This window comes from Microcaecilia unicolor, chromosome 7, assembly GCF_901765095.1.
Source record: "Microcaecilia unicolor chromosome 7, aMicUni1.1, whole genome shotgun sequence".
NCBI classification, from domain to species: Eukaryota; Metazoa; Chordata; class Amphibia; order Gymnophiona; family Siphonopidae; genus Microcaecilia; species Microcaecilia unicolor.
In genome coordinates, this window is record NC_044037.1 from 59,974,162 (window position 1) to 59,992,012 (window position 17,851).

General features: G+C 43.4%; 1 protein-coding gene across 1 annotated transcript; it reads right to left on the reverse strand.

The window, feature by feature from the left end:
- Positions 1 to 2,173: 2,173 nt before the first annotated feature.
- LOC115474992 lies at positions 2,174 to 17,528 on the reverse strand (the record flags this gene model as incomplete). The annotated part of the gene is given in 4 exon segments (XM_030210733.1): positions 2,174 to 2,659; positions 2,841 to 2,963; positions 2,966 to 3,022; positions 17,409 to 17,528. Coding segments are annotated over 4 exon segments (786 nt in total), but the record flags the coding sequence as incomplete, so codon positions are not given.
- Between the last annotated feature and the right edge of the window lie 323 nt (positions 17,529 to 17,851).

The following is a 17,851-nucleotide window of genomic DNA, read 5'->3' on the forward strand; positions in this document are numbered from 1 at the left end:
GACCATAACCGCCCAGTTACCGTGTGAGATCTTACCTCTAGGTCAATGGCTGGGGGTAAGGTCTCAGACCCAAAATGGACGCACAGCAATTTTCATTTTGCCGTATGTCTTTTTTCGTCAAAAATTTTAAAAAGGCATTTTTTACAGGTGCGCTGAAAAATGATTCTGTGTGCGCCCAAAACATGCGTCTACAATACTGCAGACCATTTTTCAGAGCGACTTTATAAAAGGGCCCCTAAAATGATAATGGCCTACTGAAATATCATAAGAATAGTGCATAGGAGTTTTCTATTGCCCAAATAACTGAGACTACTACTACTACTTAACATTTCTAAAGCACTACTAGGGTTACGCAGCGCTGTACAATTTAACATGGAAGGACAGTCCCTGCTCAAGGAGCTTACAATCTAAAAGACAGGTGTACAATCTAAAGACAATCTAAACAATCTAAAGACAAGTGTAGAGTCCGTCTGATAGGGCATACTATATTTCACGAAAGGTTAGGTGCCGAAAGCAGCATTGAAGAGGTGAGTTTTAAGCAGAGATTTGAAGATGGGTAGGGAGGGGGCTTGGCTTAGGGGTTGAGGAAGATTGTTCCAAGCATAGGGTGAGGCAAGGCAGAATGAGTGGAGCCTGGAGTTAGCAGTGGTGGAGAAGGGAACTGAAAGGAGGGATTTGTCCTGTGAGCGGAGGTTACGGGCGGGAACATAGGGGGAGATGAGGGTAGAGAGGTAGTGAGGAGCCGCAGAACGGGTGCATTTGTAGGTAAGGAGGAGAATCTTGAATTGTATGCGGTATCTCAGGGCCGTACTGATGCGGTAAGCGGGGTAAGCGCCGCAGGGGGGCGCCAACCTCTGGAGGGCGCCGCCGCGGTGCTTACCCTCGCCCGCGCTGCCGAGGCCTTTAAATCTTTTACCTGGTCGCAGCAGCGTCAGTGAAAGCGCTGCCGACGTCTCCCTTCCCTTGCACTCATTGGTTCCCTCAGTGTCCCGCCTTCTTCTGACGTCAGAAGAAGGCGGACACTGAGGGAACCAAGAGCGCGAAGGGAAGGGAGACGTCGGCAGCGCTCCGCTTTCACTGACGCTGCTGCGACCGGAAGTAAAAGATTTAAAGGCCCCAGGGCGCGGAGGAAAGAGCAGAGAGGCATGGATGGGAGGGCAGAGAGACAGGCATGGATGGGAGGGCAGAGAGGCATGGATGGGAGGGCAGCAGCAGGGCCCAGGGAGAGGACAAATTGCTGGAAGGGGAGAGAGAAGGATTGCTAGCTATGGATGCAGCAGGGAAGGGCAGAGAGGGACAAGGATGGACATGGGGGCCCAGGGAGAGGACAATTTGCAGGAAATGGAGGGGAGGGGAGAGAGGAGGATTGCTGGCTATGGATGGAGGAGGGAAGGGCAGAGAGGGACAAGGATGGATATGGGGGCCCAGGGAGAGGACAAATTGCTGGAAATGGAGGGGAGGGGAGGAGGATTGCTGGCTATGGATGGATGAGGGAAGGGCAGAGAGGGACAAGGATGGACATGGGGGCCCAGGGAGAGGACAATTTGCTGGAAATGGAGGGGAGGGGAGAGAGGAGGATTGCTGCCTATGGATGGAGGAGGGAAGGGCAGAGAGGGACAAGGATGGACATGGGGGCCCAGGGAGAGGACAAATTGCTGGAAATGGAGGGGAGGGGAGAGAGGAGGATTGCTGGCTATGGATGGAGGAGGGAAGGGCAGAGAGGGACAAGGATGGACGTGGATGGGAGGCAGGACCCAGGGAGAGAGAAGAAATTGCTGGAAATGGATATAGAGCAAGAAATGAAGAAGAAAGGAGGAAAGTAAAGAAATAAATGGAAAGGAAGCCCTGGAAATGGAGTTAAGAGGACAGATAGCAGCAGACTCAGATACTGGGCCAGCATGATCGGAAAAAGAAAGTCACCAGACAATAAAGGTAGAAAAAAAAATCATTTTATTTTCATTTTAGCATTTGGAATATGTCCACTTTGAGAATTTACATCTGCTATCTTATTTTGCAATGTATAGCAATTTGTTTCTAAGAATATTGCTGACAATTCCTGTCAGTGTAGCAAGTGGTGAGCGATCATTTTCATCGGGGGGGGGGGGGGGCGCCAACTGATAGTCTGCAGGGGGGCGCCAGAGACCCTAGGCACCGCCCTGCGGTATCTGATCGGAAGCCAGTGAAGTGACTTGAGGAGAGGGGTGATATGAGTATATCGGTTCTGGCAGAATATAAGACGTGCGGCAGCGTTCTGAACAGATTGAAGGGGGGATAGATGGCTAAGTGGGAGGCCGGTGAGGAGTAAGTTGCAGTAGTCAAGGCGAGAGGTAATGAGAGCATGGACGAGAGTTTGTGTGGTGTGCTCAGATAGGAAAGGGCGAATTTTGCTGATGTTGAAGAGGAAGAAGCGACAGGTCTTGGCAGTCTGTTGGATATGCGCAGAGAAGGAGAGGGAGGAATCAAAGATGACTCTGAGGTTGCGAGCAGATGGGATGGGGTGGATGAGAGTGTTATCAACTGAGATAGAGAGTGGAGGAAGAGGAGAGGTGGGTTTAGGTGGAAAGACGAGGAGCTCGGTTTTGGACATGTTCAGCTTCAGGTGGCGGTTGGACATCCAGGCAGCAATGTCGGATAAGCAGGCCAGTCTCCGTGGTAATGTCTGGTGTGGAGAGATATAGCTGGGTGTCATCAGCATAAAGATGATACTGAAAGCCATGAGATGAGATCAGTGAGCCTAGGGAAGAGGTGTAGATTGAGAAGAGAAGGGGTCCAAGGACAGATCCCTGGGGAACTTCAACAGATAGTGGGATGGGAGTGGAGGAAGATCCATGAGAGTGTACTCTGAAGGTGCGGTGGGAGAGATAAGAAGAGAACCAGGAAAGGACAGAGCCTTGGAACCCAAAAGAGGACAGTGTGGCAAGAAGTAAATCATGATTGACAGTGTCAAACGCAGAGGATAGATCAAGGAGGATGAGGATGGAATAGTGGCCTCTCGATTTGGCGAGGAGCAGGTCGTTGCAGACTTTAGAGAGTGCTGTTTCTGTCGAGTGTAGAGGCCAAAACCAGATTGAAGTGGATCTAGGATGGCATGAGAGGAGAGAAAATCAAGGCAGCGACTGTGAACGGCGCGCTCAAGTATTTTGGAGAGGAAGGGGAGGAGAGAGATGGGGCGGTAGTTGGAGGGGCAGGTAGGGTCAAGTGATGGTTTTTTTTAGGAGAGGTGTGACTATGGCATGCTTGAAGGTGTCAGGGACAGTTGCAGTGGAGAGGGAAAGGTTAAGGATGTGACAGATGGAGGGGGTAACAGTATGGGAGATGGTGTTAAGTAGGTTGGTGGGGATGGGATCGGAGGAACAGGTGGTGCATTTCGAGGAGGTTTCATCCTCGGTGATCTCAGGAAAGGATGAGAATGAGGCCATGGTTGGTTGGTTATTGGATAGGGCTACAGGCTGAAAAGGAGGTGGTAACTTGGTAGTGAACTCAAGGCTGATCTTTTGTACCTTGTCACGGAAGTAGTCAGCCAGTGATTGAGGAGAGAGTGAAGGGGGAGTGGGAGCGGGGGGCACATTGAGGAGGGAGTTAAGGGTGGTGAAGAGACAACGAGGGTTGGAGCTGAGAGAGTTGGTCAATTGGGTGTAATAGTCCTGTTTTGCAAGGAATAGGGAGGAATGGAAGGAGGATAGCATGAATTTGTAGTGAAGGAAGTCTGAATGGGTACGAGATTTCCTCCAGAGGCGTTCAGCGAATCGGGTGCAGGAGCGAAGGTAATGGATGTAAGGGGTCAGCCAGGGCTGGGGATTAGTGCGCTTTGTGGGACGGGAGGTGGATGGAGCGAGGGTGTCCAAAGCAGAGGAGAGAATGGCATTGTAAGCGGAGACCGCTTTGTCTACAGTCTCGGAGGAAATGATAGAGGGGAGGAGATTAGAGATACTAGAGGATAAAGTGGGGGGGTCAATAGCTTGGAGATTCCTGGAGGTGGTGGTTAACGTTGGACGGGGCAGAGGAGGGGGGTGAAGAAGTGTGAATGTGATCAGGTGATGATCGGAGAGAGGGAGAGCAGAAGCGTGGAGGTCAAGTGGGAAATATCATAAGAATAGTGCATAGGAGTTTTCTATTGACCAAATAACTGAGACCTTTAAAATCACATGACTGGGATATTCCTAGTTCCTGATTTAATGGAAGGGTGGAGGAGACATAAACCTTTAGTGGATACTGTGTATATTGTCCAATCTGTTCTTGTTTGCATTCATAGGATATGATTTAAGGTTACAGAACCTTCTAAAGTCTGAGAAGCTGCTATTTGTTTACAGACATGAATTTCTTTTTTGTTTATCTAACTGCCAGAGTGAAGGTGAAACTCTGTCCTTGATAAACAAAGTGACCAATGTATCCTGCACTAATACATTTAGCTCTACATGAGATGGGGGACAGGGCAGAGGCAATGGAATGTCTTTTAATGGAGGGGTTCAAGCTCTGCTCCTAATTCCAGCACCTCCCCTTCACTTCTCTACCATGTCACAGTCCTCATGATGTCCAGCGTTTGTCTCCTTCCTTACCCCTCACCCCCCATTGTCTACAGCAAGCATTCCTATCCTAGTCCTCGGGGCATACCTAGTCTCATCAGGTTTTCAGGATTTCTACAATAAATATTTATGCGTAAGATCTGCATGCAATTGAGGCATATTCATAGAGAATATCATATATTATAAAACATTTTGGTTTGACTACAAGAGAAACTGCATATCAAGTGAAATAAATTATGAACAAGAAGAGAAGAGCAATGATCAAGAAAGCCAAGCAGAAGCAGTATTTTTCCTTTTCTTTTAAAGACAATGGGGGTCTTTTACTAAGGCGTTTTGGCATTTTTAGCTTGCGTTAATAAAAGGTGCGCGCTAAATGCTAAAAATGCCCATAGGAATACATTAGCATCTTTAGCGTTTAGCGTGCGCCTATTTTTACCATGCAGTAAAAACAGCAGCTCACCTTAGTAAAAGACTCCCAATGAGTAGCACATGCTAACACAGTTCAGTACCTTGAATACTGCAGCACGAAAGCGTAACAGGAAAGCAAGGCAAAAAATATCTAAAAAAAAAAACAGCAGCAGAGAAGACCAAACAGCAGAAGATGGTTTTTTTTACACAATATAAGTAGCAGATTACTAAGAAGCAAACAAAAACAAAGTTAGTGAGAAATATTTTAAAAAGCCAGAGAATTATTAGTTGTGGAGAGGTGGAGAATTCTGGTACCTGCAGAGCTATATTCACTTGTCTGAGAGAGCTGTTACAGAAAAATAGCCTCATCCTGTGTTCCTAGTCCACACCCTTGCCTTCCCTGTTGTGGGAATTGTATTGACAATGGAACCAACTAACTTTGCAATTGAAGGTGTATGGGGAATGACTAGAGAAAAAAAAACTGCAGATATTTAAAGCCAACTTATTTCTGAGAAGAAGAGAGTACGAAATGTTGAAATCCTAATTGTTTGATATTCAGCTTACGGTGGTCAGTGTTTCTTTAAACACTGACCACCACAGGAAGAATTAGCCTAGGATATTCAACAATGAGGCTTGTTTCAGACCATAATGAGGCTTGATTTTCCATTTCTTTCCACTGTTTCACACCATAATAAAGCTTGATTTTTACTGTTTCAGACAATAATGAGGTTTGTTTCACACCACAATGAGGTTTGATTTTCCACTGCTTCACACCACAATGAGGCTTGGTTTTTCACTATTTCAGTTGGTACATTACCACCCTCCATGCTTTTATGATGTCTTTGTTTGACACACAAATGTTCTCATTTCTATATGCTTTTTATGCTTTTATTTTTGACAGTTGATAAATAGATACATAGATGTATCTATCTATCTATCTATCTATCTATCTATCTATCTATCTATCTATCTATCTATCTGTATTTTGCCCTTTTTCTGTATTTATAGATGGTGTTATAACTTTATGTTATAGTATGACTTATTGGCTGATATCCCTGTACTGTCATTCACTGGCTAATAATTTCCCATTTTCAACTGGACTTGTATGTTTTTAATTTTGGTTTTTATCTTCTTTTATTATGCTTTATTTATAGACAGTTTTATGTACTTTTTTATGTATTTGTATTTAGATATGTGTTTGTATTGTAGGAATATCTCTGACTCCTGAGGCAGGTGCTTGCTGCGCCGAAAAACAGGATGAGTCCATTCAGTCTTTTTGATATTTTGGATTTATCAGACCTGTCTATAAATTCTAATATGTGCAATTCAAAAGGGGCATGGCTATAGGCAGGAAATGGGCGTTCCCAAATTTACAAGCATAGTTTTAGAATATGGTGCAGTATCTACGTGTGGAGATTTACACCATGTTTTCATTGGTGTAAATGGAGGCGCGTAGTTTTAAGCACTGGGCTATCAACTAAGCGTAATCTATATACTGCACCTAAATCTAGGTTCAGCTTATAGAATACGCTGAGGCGGAAATGTTTATCACATAGATTTTATAGGTGCCATATATAGAATCTGACCCAGAGTGGGCGTTCCTGTACTAATCAGTGCAGTTAAATTACTTATTTATGTTTATTTGATATGCTGCCTTTATAAGCGGATAGCATTTGAATCCTCACCACCTACAAAATGGGTGGTGCAACTACTCACATCATAAATTTGTTAATGGCAACAGTAGCTTATGACTTAATAATACTGTAGGATAAACTTCAGCAAGCTTTCATACACAATTGCAAATTGAAGTTGAAGAGATATACATTCTACTAACTCCCAAATACAGGAAATCACACCTTCCATTTCTGTAAAAATAATAATGAGGAAAAAGTCCTCAAATGTCCAAACTGTGGCAACAAGTAAATTTATCTTTGTGCCTACATTTACTGAACTCTGTTTTTCTCATCGATCTCAAAAAACCTCCTATATATTTCAATATTGTGCACTAGATTCCACACCCAATTTTTGATGTGATACTCTATATCAAAATCATCCACTTTAATCTCATACTGTGAAGAATGTAATAAGCACTTAGGGTTCCTTTTACAAAGGCACACTAGCGTTTTTAGTGCATGCTAATGATTAACACGTGCTAAATGCTAGAGACACCCATAGATATATATGGACATCTTAATGTTTAGTGCATGCTTATTTTTAGCATGCACTAAAAATGCTAGTGCGCCATTGTAAAAGGACACCTTAGCTATTAAATATTGCTCCCAATGAGGTTCTCTGTTTCACTTTCTTACCAGCTTCTTCAGGGGACTGAGTGCTGGAAGTCCCACATTAATCAGAATTCTACATTCAATTGCAACACCAGACTTCTAACATGGCACTTTATGCATTCATGATGCTCTCATCAGAGGAAGAATGTTGGCATCATGAATGTATAAAGCGCCATGTTAGGAGTCTGGCGGTGCAAAAGAAAATGTAGAATTCTGATTAATGTGGGATTTCCAGTGCTTAGGGGTCCTTTTACAAAGATGTGCTAGCATTTTTAGTGCACGCTAATCATTAGCATGTGCTAAATGCTAGAGACACCCATAGGAATACATGGGCATCTCTAGTGTTTTACACACACATATTTAATGCATGTGCTAAAAATACTAGAGCATCTTTGTAAAAGGAACCCTTAGTCCCCTGAAGAAATTTGTAAGAAAGTGAAACAGAAAGCCCTGTTTGTATTGAAACATAAAGAAGGTAAAGATTGGGAGGCGGGGCTGGTGGTTGGGAGGCGGGGATAGTGCTGGGCAGACTTATACGGTCTGTGCCAGAGCCGGTGGTGGGAAGCGGGACTGGTGGTTGGGAGGCGAGGATAGTGCTGGGCAGACTTATACAGTCTGTCCCAGAGCCGGTGGTTGGGAGGCGGGGATAGTGCTGGGCAGACTTATACGGTCTGTGCCCTGAAGAGCACAGGTACAAATCAAAGTAGGGTATACACAAAAAGTAGCACATATGAGTTATCTTGTTGGGCAGACTGGATGGACCGTGCAGGTCTTTTTCTGCCGTCATCTACTATGTTACTATCCAGCTTATAATCAAAAGTGATCGCCGGCCATCTTCCGACATAAATCAGGAGATGGCCGGCAATTCCTTAAAAGCGGCGAAATCGGTATAATCGAAAGCGGCATTTTTGACAGCATCGCCGCTTTCCCGTCGCTTCGCCGGCGAAAGTTCAAGGGGGCGTGTCGGTAGATTAGCGAAGGCGGGACATAGGCGGGTATGGGCGTGGCTACCAGATGGCCGGCTTTCGCCGATAATGGAAAAAAAAAAGCAGCGTTAAGCAGTATTTCGCCGGGTTTACTTGGTCCTTTTATTTTCACGACCAAGCCTCAAAAAGGTGCCCCAACTGACCAGATGACCACTGGATGGAATGGGGGATGACCTCCCCATACTCCCCCAGTGGTCACCAATCCCCTTCCAAACTAAACAAATAAAACTAAAAACCTTTTTTCCAGCCTGTATGCCAGCCTCAAATGCCGTACCCACCTCCATGACAGCAGAATGTGTTGTATCCTCCGACAGCCTTTCCCTGGTTGCGATGTAGCTCTGGGGTGAGTGTGACACCTTTTCTGTTAGGTGCCCTGCAGAGAGTCACATTAGCAATGCATTGTGGTAGGTGTAGGGTACTAGGCTCTACTCCCATGGTGCTTTCCCCCCCTGCTAACTGGGTCAGAGTGTGCCCTGTTTTGTTTCCTGTTGTAGTCCATGCGGTAGTGGCCATTTTTGTAAGCCAGTTTTAGTTCCCTTTCCTGTGTTACCCATGTTAGAGAACGTAGTTCTTACCTTGAATGGTGCTGAAAGAGGTCATTGTACACCATTGTGCCAGCTCTGACCTACTGCTAATCTTAGTACCAGGGGACTCTTTGCCAGTGGGGCACAACCTCTGATCTGCGGTTAACTGTGAGTAAACGTGGTTATTTCAAGAAAGGACTTTTTCAGAGAGATTAGTCTTCAGGTGTGAACTGGTGTGCCAAAGTTATACAGCAGCAATAAGTCCTAGAGGATGTATGCAGGTCCCTGGAGCAATTTTAGTGGGTGCAGTACATTTGTGGGTAGTGGGTTTGGGGGGCTCAGCTCCCAAAGTAAGGGAGCTATGCACGTGGTGGGAGCTTTTCTGAAGTCCACCGCAGTGACCCCTAGGGTGGCTGGTTGGTGTCCTGGCATGTCAGGGGGGCCAGTGCACTAAAAATGCTGGCTCCTCCCATAGCCAAATGCTTTGAATTTGGCCGGGGTTTGAGATGGCCGACATAACTTTCCATTATCTCTGAAAAACAAACCCGGCCATCTCAAACCCGGCGAACTCCATGGCATTTGGCCGGGCTAAACCATATTATTGAAAACAAAGATGGCCGACCATCTTTTTCGATAATACGGTTCCGACCAGCTGTAGCGCTGCCACCAACATAGATCGCCGGTGATCTATTTGGCCAGCGACGTTCGATTATGCCCCTCTATGTTACTATGTATTTGGGACTGATGAGAAGAACAGAGTCCAGTTAATGCAGGCACAAAGATATATTTACTTGTTGCCACAGTTTGGACATTTGAAGTCTTTTTCCTCTTCATTATTATTTTTACAGAAATAAAAGATGTGGTTTCCTGTACATGGGAGTTGGTAGAACAAGTTGCAATATTAGCACATGGCCATTAATACAAAGAATACAAAAAGGCCATTTTTATGGCAGCTGTAAAAATGTCCTTAGTGTGTGGGAAAGACCTACATAAGGGCGCACTAAGGCTACTTTTTGCTACAGCTTAGTAAAAGTGTCTATGAGTTTGTGATTCCCTTTGGAAAAAGTTTATATATTCTTACTTTGGGGAACACACATCCAATGTCATCTTTCTTCACTTTCTGCAGAAAAAAAAGTAACATTTTGAGCCTGTCTTCCAGGTTAACTTTTGTGTGTAGTAATCATGTGGTAGTCGTTGTCATGTGCTAATTCATATATTGTTTTAGTAAAAGGACACTCATTTCTCAAATATGTTCTAGGAATGCCTCTAGAGAACTCTCATTCCTGACCAATTGAATTTGTCCACTTAGGGGCTTATTTTCGAAGCATTAGACTTACAAAGTTCCATAGGTTACCACGTAACTTTGTAAGTCTAAGGGGGTCTTTTACTAAAGCTTAGCTCAAGTTATCTGCAGCAGGGCCCATTTTATTCCTAAGCACACCTTAGTAAAAGACCCCTTAATCATATAGCTCTTGAATTTGAATATGTTAAAATTTTTAAATTAATTTTTGTCTATAATTGCATATATCTATTAAAACTGAAAAATAAATAAATTTAGCATAAATATATAAATAGCCATATATCACCAAAATCTGTGCTTGAAAATCAAAATGTGCATAAATCTTTTTTTAAACATGCATTAAACTTATCAGACACTGCATGTTTAGTGATATATTCCTGACACAAGCATTTTGACAGAACATCTGTCTTTTCAAAGGAATTCGTGGCTTACTTAAAAATAAAAATACCTAGGAGACAGACATATCTAAGATTGATATCATTTGATTTCAAACAAAACCAAACACTTTAGGAGGAAGCTATTGAACTGCATTAGCAGTGGCGATAGCCACAGGAAGGAGGGGGCTAGTGGGCTTGGACCCCCTCCACAACTGTGGCACCCCTTTACCCTTTGCTGGTAGGGAAGCCTAGCCCCCCTCCCCCCAGCCAAATAAATACAGTGCCTCCGCTCCCCTTCTTCTCAGCAGGTTTCTTCCTGCAGATGTTGTCAGTATGCCTTCAGCCACTGGCACCAGGACTTCTTGGCATGCTCTGAGCAAGTGTGTGAAGTCCCAGCGCCACCGACATCTGCAGGAAGGAAGCAGCTGAGAAAGATGGAAGCAAGGTACTGTATTTATTTGGCTGGAGGGGTCTCAGAATCCTCACAAGCAAAGGTATGGAAATCACAGGTGGGGGGGATGAATGTGTTACCCCCCCCAGTCCACCACTAGGCATCCCTAAAATTGGAGGTGTATTGTCAGGTAGGCCTGAGTCTACAATGAGAAAAACATGTCTGAAACAATAAGAGGGCTTTGACCGAAGGGCCTTGGCAAGATGTGCTGAAGAAACCAGACATGAGGGTGGATATGCAGACAACAGCATGTACAGCTGATAAAAAAGCTGAATGTGTGTTCCAGATATGATATAATGAAACTTGGAAACAACATTTGACACTTGGCTAACTAAATAAGTTGACCAAGGGGTCATGGGCAAATAGAAAGTTCATCAATAAGTATATTTGTGCAGCTGAAGGAAATGCGATGAGAAACACAAAGAGGGGCATTTTCAAAAGGGACATCCACGTTTCGATTTGGACGTCCTTGCAAAACGTCCTGATCCAGGGGCGTGGAAACCTGTATTTTCGACGTCCATCTTTCATTTCGAATATGCCATCAGGGACATCCAAATCCTTAAATTTGGTCGTCCTTAGAGATGGACGTCCCTAGACATGGTCGTCTCTGATTTTCAGCGATTTTCAAAACCAAGGACGTGCATCTCAGAAATGTCCAAATGCAAGCCATTTGGTCATGGGAGGAGCCAGCATTTGTAGTGCACTGGTCCCCCTGACATGCTAGGACAGCAACCAGGCACCCTAGGGGGCACTGCAGTGGACTTCATAAATTGCTCCCTTACCTTGTGTGCTGAGCCCCCAACCCACCCCCAAAACCTACTACCCACAACTGTACACCACTACCATAGCCCTTACGGGTGAAGGGGAGCACGTAGATGTGGGTACAGTGGGTTTCTGGTGGGTTTTGGAGGGCTCGCTGTTTCCTCCACAAATGTAACAGGTAGGGGGGGGAATGGGGCTGGGTCCACCTGTCTGAAGTGCACTCACTCATTAAAACTGCTCCAGGGACCTGCATACTGCTGTCATGGACCTGAGTATGACATCTGAAGCTAGCATAGAGGCTGGCACGGCATATTTTTAAAGATGTTTTTTGAGGGTGGGGGGGTTAGTGACCACTGGAGGCGTAACGGGAGGTCATCCCCGATTCTCTCCGGTGGTCATCTGCTCAATTCGGGCACCTTTTTGTGCCTTAGTCGTAATAAAAACAGGTCCAGGTGAAAACGTCCAAGTGCTCGTCAGGGACGTCCTTCTTTTTTTCCACTATGGGTCAAGGACGTCCAAGTGTTAGGCACGCCCAAGTCCTGCCTTCGCTATGCCTCCAACATGCCCCCTTGAACTTTGGCTGTCCCTGTGACAGAGTGCAGTTGGGGACATCCAAAATTGACTTTTGATTATACCGATTTGGATGACCCTGGGAGAAGGACGTCCATCTTCCGATTTATGTCGAAAGATGGGCATCCTTCTCTTTTGAAAATGAGCCCAAAAGTCTGTCCAATGTAACAGGACATGTGTTCCATATTTGGCAAACTCTATATTTGTAATAACAATATCCTGTAAGCCATCATTATGTAAAGGCCAATAGGCCAAGGCATTAGGTATTGCAACTATGTATTATATGAGAGTTGTTTATGTATTACTATGTTATGTGTTGCAGATGCATCTCACATGATAGCTGTTTATGTCTCTCTATATGTCACATGATAGTTGTTTGTACACCTCAGTAAAAGAAGAGACAAAAGACCTGATAGGTGGGAAACCCCCTAGCTTGAGTAAGAAGTTAATCATGATAGGGACTCCTTCTAACCTGTGTTTTGTATTATAGGCTGCTTTACATACATTACTGATATCCTTGGAAAGAGGGAAGGGGAAAGGGACTTGATATACTGCCTTTCTGTGGTTTTTGCAACTACATTCAAAGTGGTTTACATAGTATATACAGGTACCCATTTGTATCTGGGAGAATGGAGGGTTAAGTGACTTGCCCAGAGTTACAAGGAGCTGCAGTGGGAATCAAACCCAGTTCCTGAAGATCAAGGTCCACTGCACTAACCACTAGGCTACTCCTCCACTCCTTGGCAGAGAAAATAAAGAATGGAGTTGCTGCTAACTGCACAGTATGGTCTGGAAATTTTGTAATCCCTCACAAGGGTGAGCTGTGGGTAAATGTAGGGTAGGTGCTCTGGCCCATACCTGTCTGTACTTTCCATATAGAGGGCTGGCTAAGCCCCTGTGTGTTAGGGCAATAGTCAACTTTATTTGTCCCTTAACACAGTGATAAGTCATTCTGTGTCACACAGTAATGGTATGAAAAACACGCAAATGCATGTTGAGAAGCTTATTACTATGCAAATACTACACTGTGGCTGAGGTATGCACCAAGTAATCTAGCCAGTAAAAAAACCCCAAAAACCTCCAGCTCAAAGCTGGGGGTTATTTTACCAACTGAGAGTATCAGACTGCCAAGCTGCAGACTGATGCTCCGGAACTTCTCTTAAAAGGTCTGGGAATGTTAGAACATTGTTGGCTTCAAAGCACCCCCTCCAACAGAAAGGCTCTCTTGCAGCCCCCAATCAAGCCATCTACCCAACCTGAAAGCCCCCCCCCCCAAAGGATTCCTAGACTCCTGAAGGCCCTTCTCCCAAGGCGTACCTCATATATCCCCTGGTGTCTAGTGCAGTATTTCCCATGTCCAGTCCTGTAGTACCCCTTGCCAATCAGGTTTTCAGGATATCCAGAATGAATATGCATGAACTGATTTGCATGCACTGCATCCATTATATGCAAATCACTTTCTTGCACATTCATTCTGGATATCCTGAAAACCTGATTGGCAAGGGGTGCTTCAGAACCAGACTTGGAAAATACTGGTCTAGTGGGCAGGCAGAAGTGATCCCCAGTCACTCCTACCCTTGACGGCACCAAGATCTAAAATGGTGCTAGGAACCTCTAACGATAGTCTTGTAGTATTTCTGCTAGGGGTCTTATATAGGGGTTTCTATATAAGGGCTTCTTTGTGTTTAAATCTATGTATGTCAGACAGCCAGTATTGGTTTTCAACATTCTCATTCCTCCTTTCCTATCTTCGGCATTTTGGGCCTTTTTTATCAAGCCGTGCTAACAGTCCCCGGTGCAGTAATGCCAACAAAGGCAAATCATTTTGAATGGGCTCCATTGACATTGCTGCGCGGGAACCACTAGCATGGCTTGATAAAAGAGGTTCTGTGTTTGTGAAGTGATAAGATTTTCTCCATTCTACTTCATTCTAAAGCACATCTTCAATCTATTCATGATTCAGCTCTCTACATTCTAGTTCCACTGTAATGGAATTCATTGCCAAAATATTTGTCAATAGAGGATTTTCTGGCTAGATTTGTCTGGTCTTAAAGCAAACTACTTCTCATATGCCTTTGGAAATTAGAATCTTGGTGCGCAGCTGTGGAAAAGGGGGGGGGGGGGGGTCTGGTCCTGCAGAAGAACTACCCTTAATTCACTATTGTTTACTTCTTCCCTTTTATCTTGCTGCTATACCTTTTCTGCTTCTCATGGTTTTCTTTTTAAGTCAATATTTATAAACTGCTGTGCTTAATGAATGATGGAATATTAGGACTCATAATAAAGCTGGGGTTTTAGGCTAGGACCCTCATAGCCTGGAAAACACCCAAAATTCAGGAGCTGCACTTGGGAAGATAGAGGCCCAAACCTGGAACCTGTACGCAGCAAAAGCTGAAGCAGAATGAGAGCTGCAGCAGGGCTGCCGGCCTCAAACTGGAGTCAGCAGGCAAATCAGAATGTTGGAACAAGGTCTAAAAATAGACCAGAACTGCAGGCATATAGTTGAAGTAAAAAAAACCAATAAAAACAATGACCAGGAACTAGTGACAACTGGAACTGGATTTCTGGAACAGAGAAACTACCGAATAAGGTAGTTCGATAATCAGCAGGTGATTAGTGTTCAGATTGCTGGAAACAAATTCTTGTTCCTCTGCATCCCCTTTTAAATGAACCACAGCCAATCACATGACTAAGTATGTAAACTCAGGGTCATTTGACATAGTCTTTTTTGCTGCTTCAACTTGCCTCAGGCTCCTGGCTAATCTGGAAGTTAAAATCTCTATTCTGATCTCTGTAACTGACCCTGGATCAAGCACCCATTGCATACTTACCCTGACAGATACAAATGTTTCTGATTAATATTCACTGTTGAAGGTCCAAGCCAGACATTTCTGGTGCTGAGGCAGAGTTTACCATCCCTGCACTAAGGTATAAATATGTAATACTATTTCAAACAAGTGGAGAAAGCAAGAAGAGAGCATATATTTAAATGGTTGGTTTGATGGGGTAGTGGGACAGTTGCAGGGGGTATTTTTTTTTGGGGGGGGGGGGGATGCAGCAGTTTGTAGGATGATGGAACAGTTGTAGGGATAGTTTTGTGGATAGGGCAGTTTGTGGGGTAGTGGGATTAATGGACAAGGTATTTGCATAGGAGTAATTTTTGAGGGTAGGGAAGTTGGTGAGTGGTAGGGCAATTAGGTTTTACATGTGAGGGCAGTTGCAGGAGATACTTTTGAGGGGTGGAGTAATTTGCTAGGTGGAGGCAGTTATGGGGGTAGTTCTTGGGAATTAGGCAATTTGCAGGGGGTAGGTGTTGGAAGTCAGGTAATTTGTAGGCAGAAGATTTTGATTGGGGCATTTTTAGGGTGGTAGGGCAGCTGTGAGAGCAGTACTTGGGGATAGGAACAGTTTGTCAGGAGAGATAGAAAAGAACAGGAAGAGGCAATTTGAAAAAAATGAATTGTTTAACTGCTGTGTTTCATTGTAATCAAGTTTGTATGCTACAGCAGCTGGAACACTTTTACTAATAGAAATGCACGGGTCCATTTTTGGTGGGAGACGGGGCTTATTTCTCTGCAACCTACAGTTTGATTTGGCTCATTTTGTAATCTGATTTGTCTTTTTATTGTTTTTTTTTCTACATGTCGAGTTTTATCCCATTCCATTCCATTTTTCTATGCTAATGAAGCTGAAACTCCTGCTCCATAAAAATGGATTAGGCCATATTTGAAGGGCACTTATTTCTCTTTAACTTCTGGTCCAATTTTGCCCATTTTTTAAAATTTCAGTAGGCCAAGTTTCACCCCATTCTGCTAAATTTGGGGAGTGTTATTTTGCCCCCCAGACAGACACACAGATATTTTGTAACCCCTTTTGTCACTGGGTTGGAAAGAATAATAAGGCATTCTTGGTGTTCACTGTCTTAAAAAGCATAAATACAGGTTCTGGTATACTTTAATATGAGTTTACCAAATGACCACTTGACAATATTCTTAGTTTCAGAGAGTTATAAAGTCCTATAAATTTTTGGGTCAATTATGATTATTATTTTTTATTATTGGCAGCTGCATCTAAAGAAGATACGGCTATTCAGCACCAGAATCAGGACAGTGGCCAGCACTGAATAGGTAGATTGGGGTGGGGAGGGGGGGGAGACTATTAGCAAACCAGATGAAATTAGGACAGCCTTTTAGCTGTTCTAAAGGCAAGCCACATAACTCTTCATTGCCCAAGATACAAAATAAGTACTTAATTTAATATGTAATTCGTTTTCATTGTAACCACAGAAACACAATATATCAAGTTCCTTCCCCTTTCTCTTGTCCAGATAAATAACCTGACAGTTGACTGAATATCACCACTAACAGGATAACTCAAGGGGCATCCTTACTCAATTGTGGATTCCCTTCACTATCCAGATGTTCAGCGGCACTTGCTATCAGCAAATGAATCAGAACTATCAAACTCCCTTTGAATATTGACCTATTCCTATTCCTATTGAATGTTAAATAGTATTTTTAACACTGCTTCCTTGACAGTACTGTGTTTCTATAGCTCATTCAAATGTAGAGTGCATTTTCATTGATTAATGTATTTCTGTGTGCATGCATATGTGTATGAGAGAGAGAGAGAGAGAGAGAGAGAGAGAGAAAGAGTTCGTGTGTATGTTTATGTTTAAGAAGTTACACCTGTTTATACTTGGTTATTTAACTGAGCAATTTGTGTTCATGTTACTCTTGAGTAAGTGATTTGTGCATGAAACACACAGCATGCTGTCCTTTATTTGAATACTAGGTCTTACTGATGTGAATTGTTTTAAAGCTTAATTAATTTGTCACCTGCATCTCATGTTAGCATCTGTTTCTTTACAGGATATACAGAATTTACCCAGATGCGCTATAAAAGAAATAATCTTTAGTTAGTGATAACTATTTGACCTTAAATATAAAGGCAATAAGAATAGAAATAGGCTAAGCTTGGAACTAAAGATGTACAGTAATTGCTTTTCATCAGTTTTCAAGTTCTCATCTCTATGCAGCAAAGTCATATTTTTTTCCACTGACAAACGCATTTCAGTGCTTGTGAGTTGACCTTAGTAAGATCCTACACTGTGCCAAAGTAGTCCAAAATATGCTACTTGGTCTGCCTCTTACTGCAAACGAGATTTACAGTAAGGTCTGGTAAAGTAACAATTTTGCAATGTCTGTTTTTCACCTACTGACACGGGTGCAGAAGCAATTTAGGACTTTCCATGTGATTTGTTTCTGCTCTGTCACTGTAATACCCAGGCGAATTCCAATACAGAGATCTTCATATAAGGCTTGCCACATCTGCTTGTGCATGGTCAGCTGTGATGTTAATTACCCATGTTGTTTAAAGGAAGTCCCTGTATGCGTTTTGTTGGAATGTGACTGTAAAGAGTTTATTTATTGATTCTGCTGCTCACATGAACTTGCTATTGATTGATAATGATTAGAAACAGTGTAGTGGAACTGCAATAGTACAAATATAATTTAAAATTGATAATGATAAAGGTGCCATACTTGCTTAATAGAATTATTTGTCTCCTGGGCTCTTGTCAACATTTTTGCTCATAAAGAATTGTCTTCATCTTGTCTTGACCACTATATTTCCTAATCTATCAAATACTTTGCTTAAGATTATC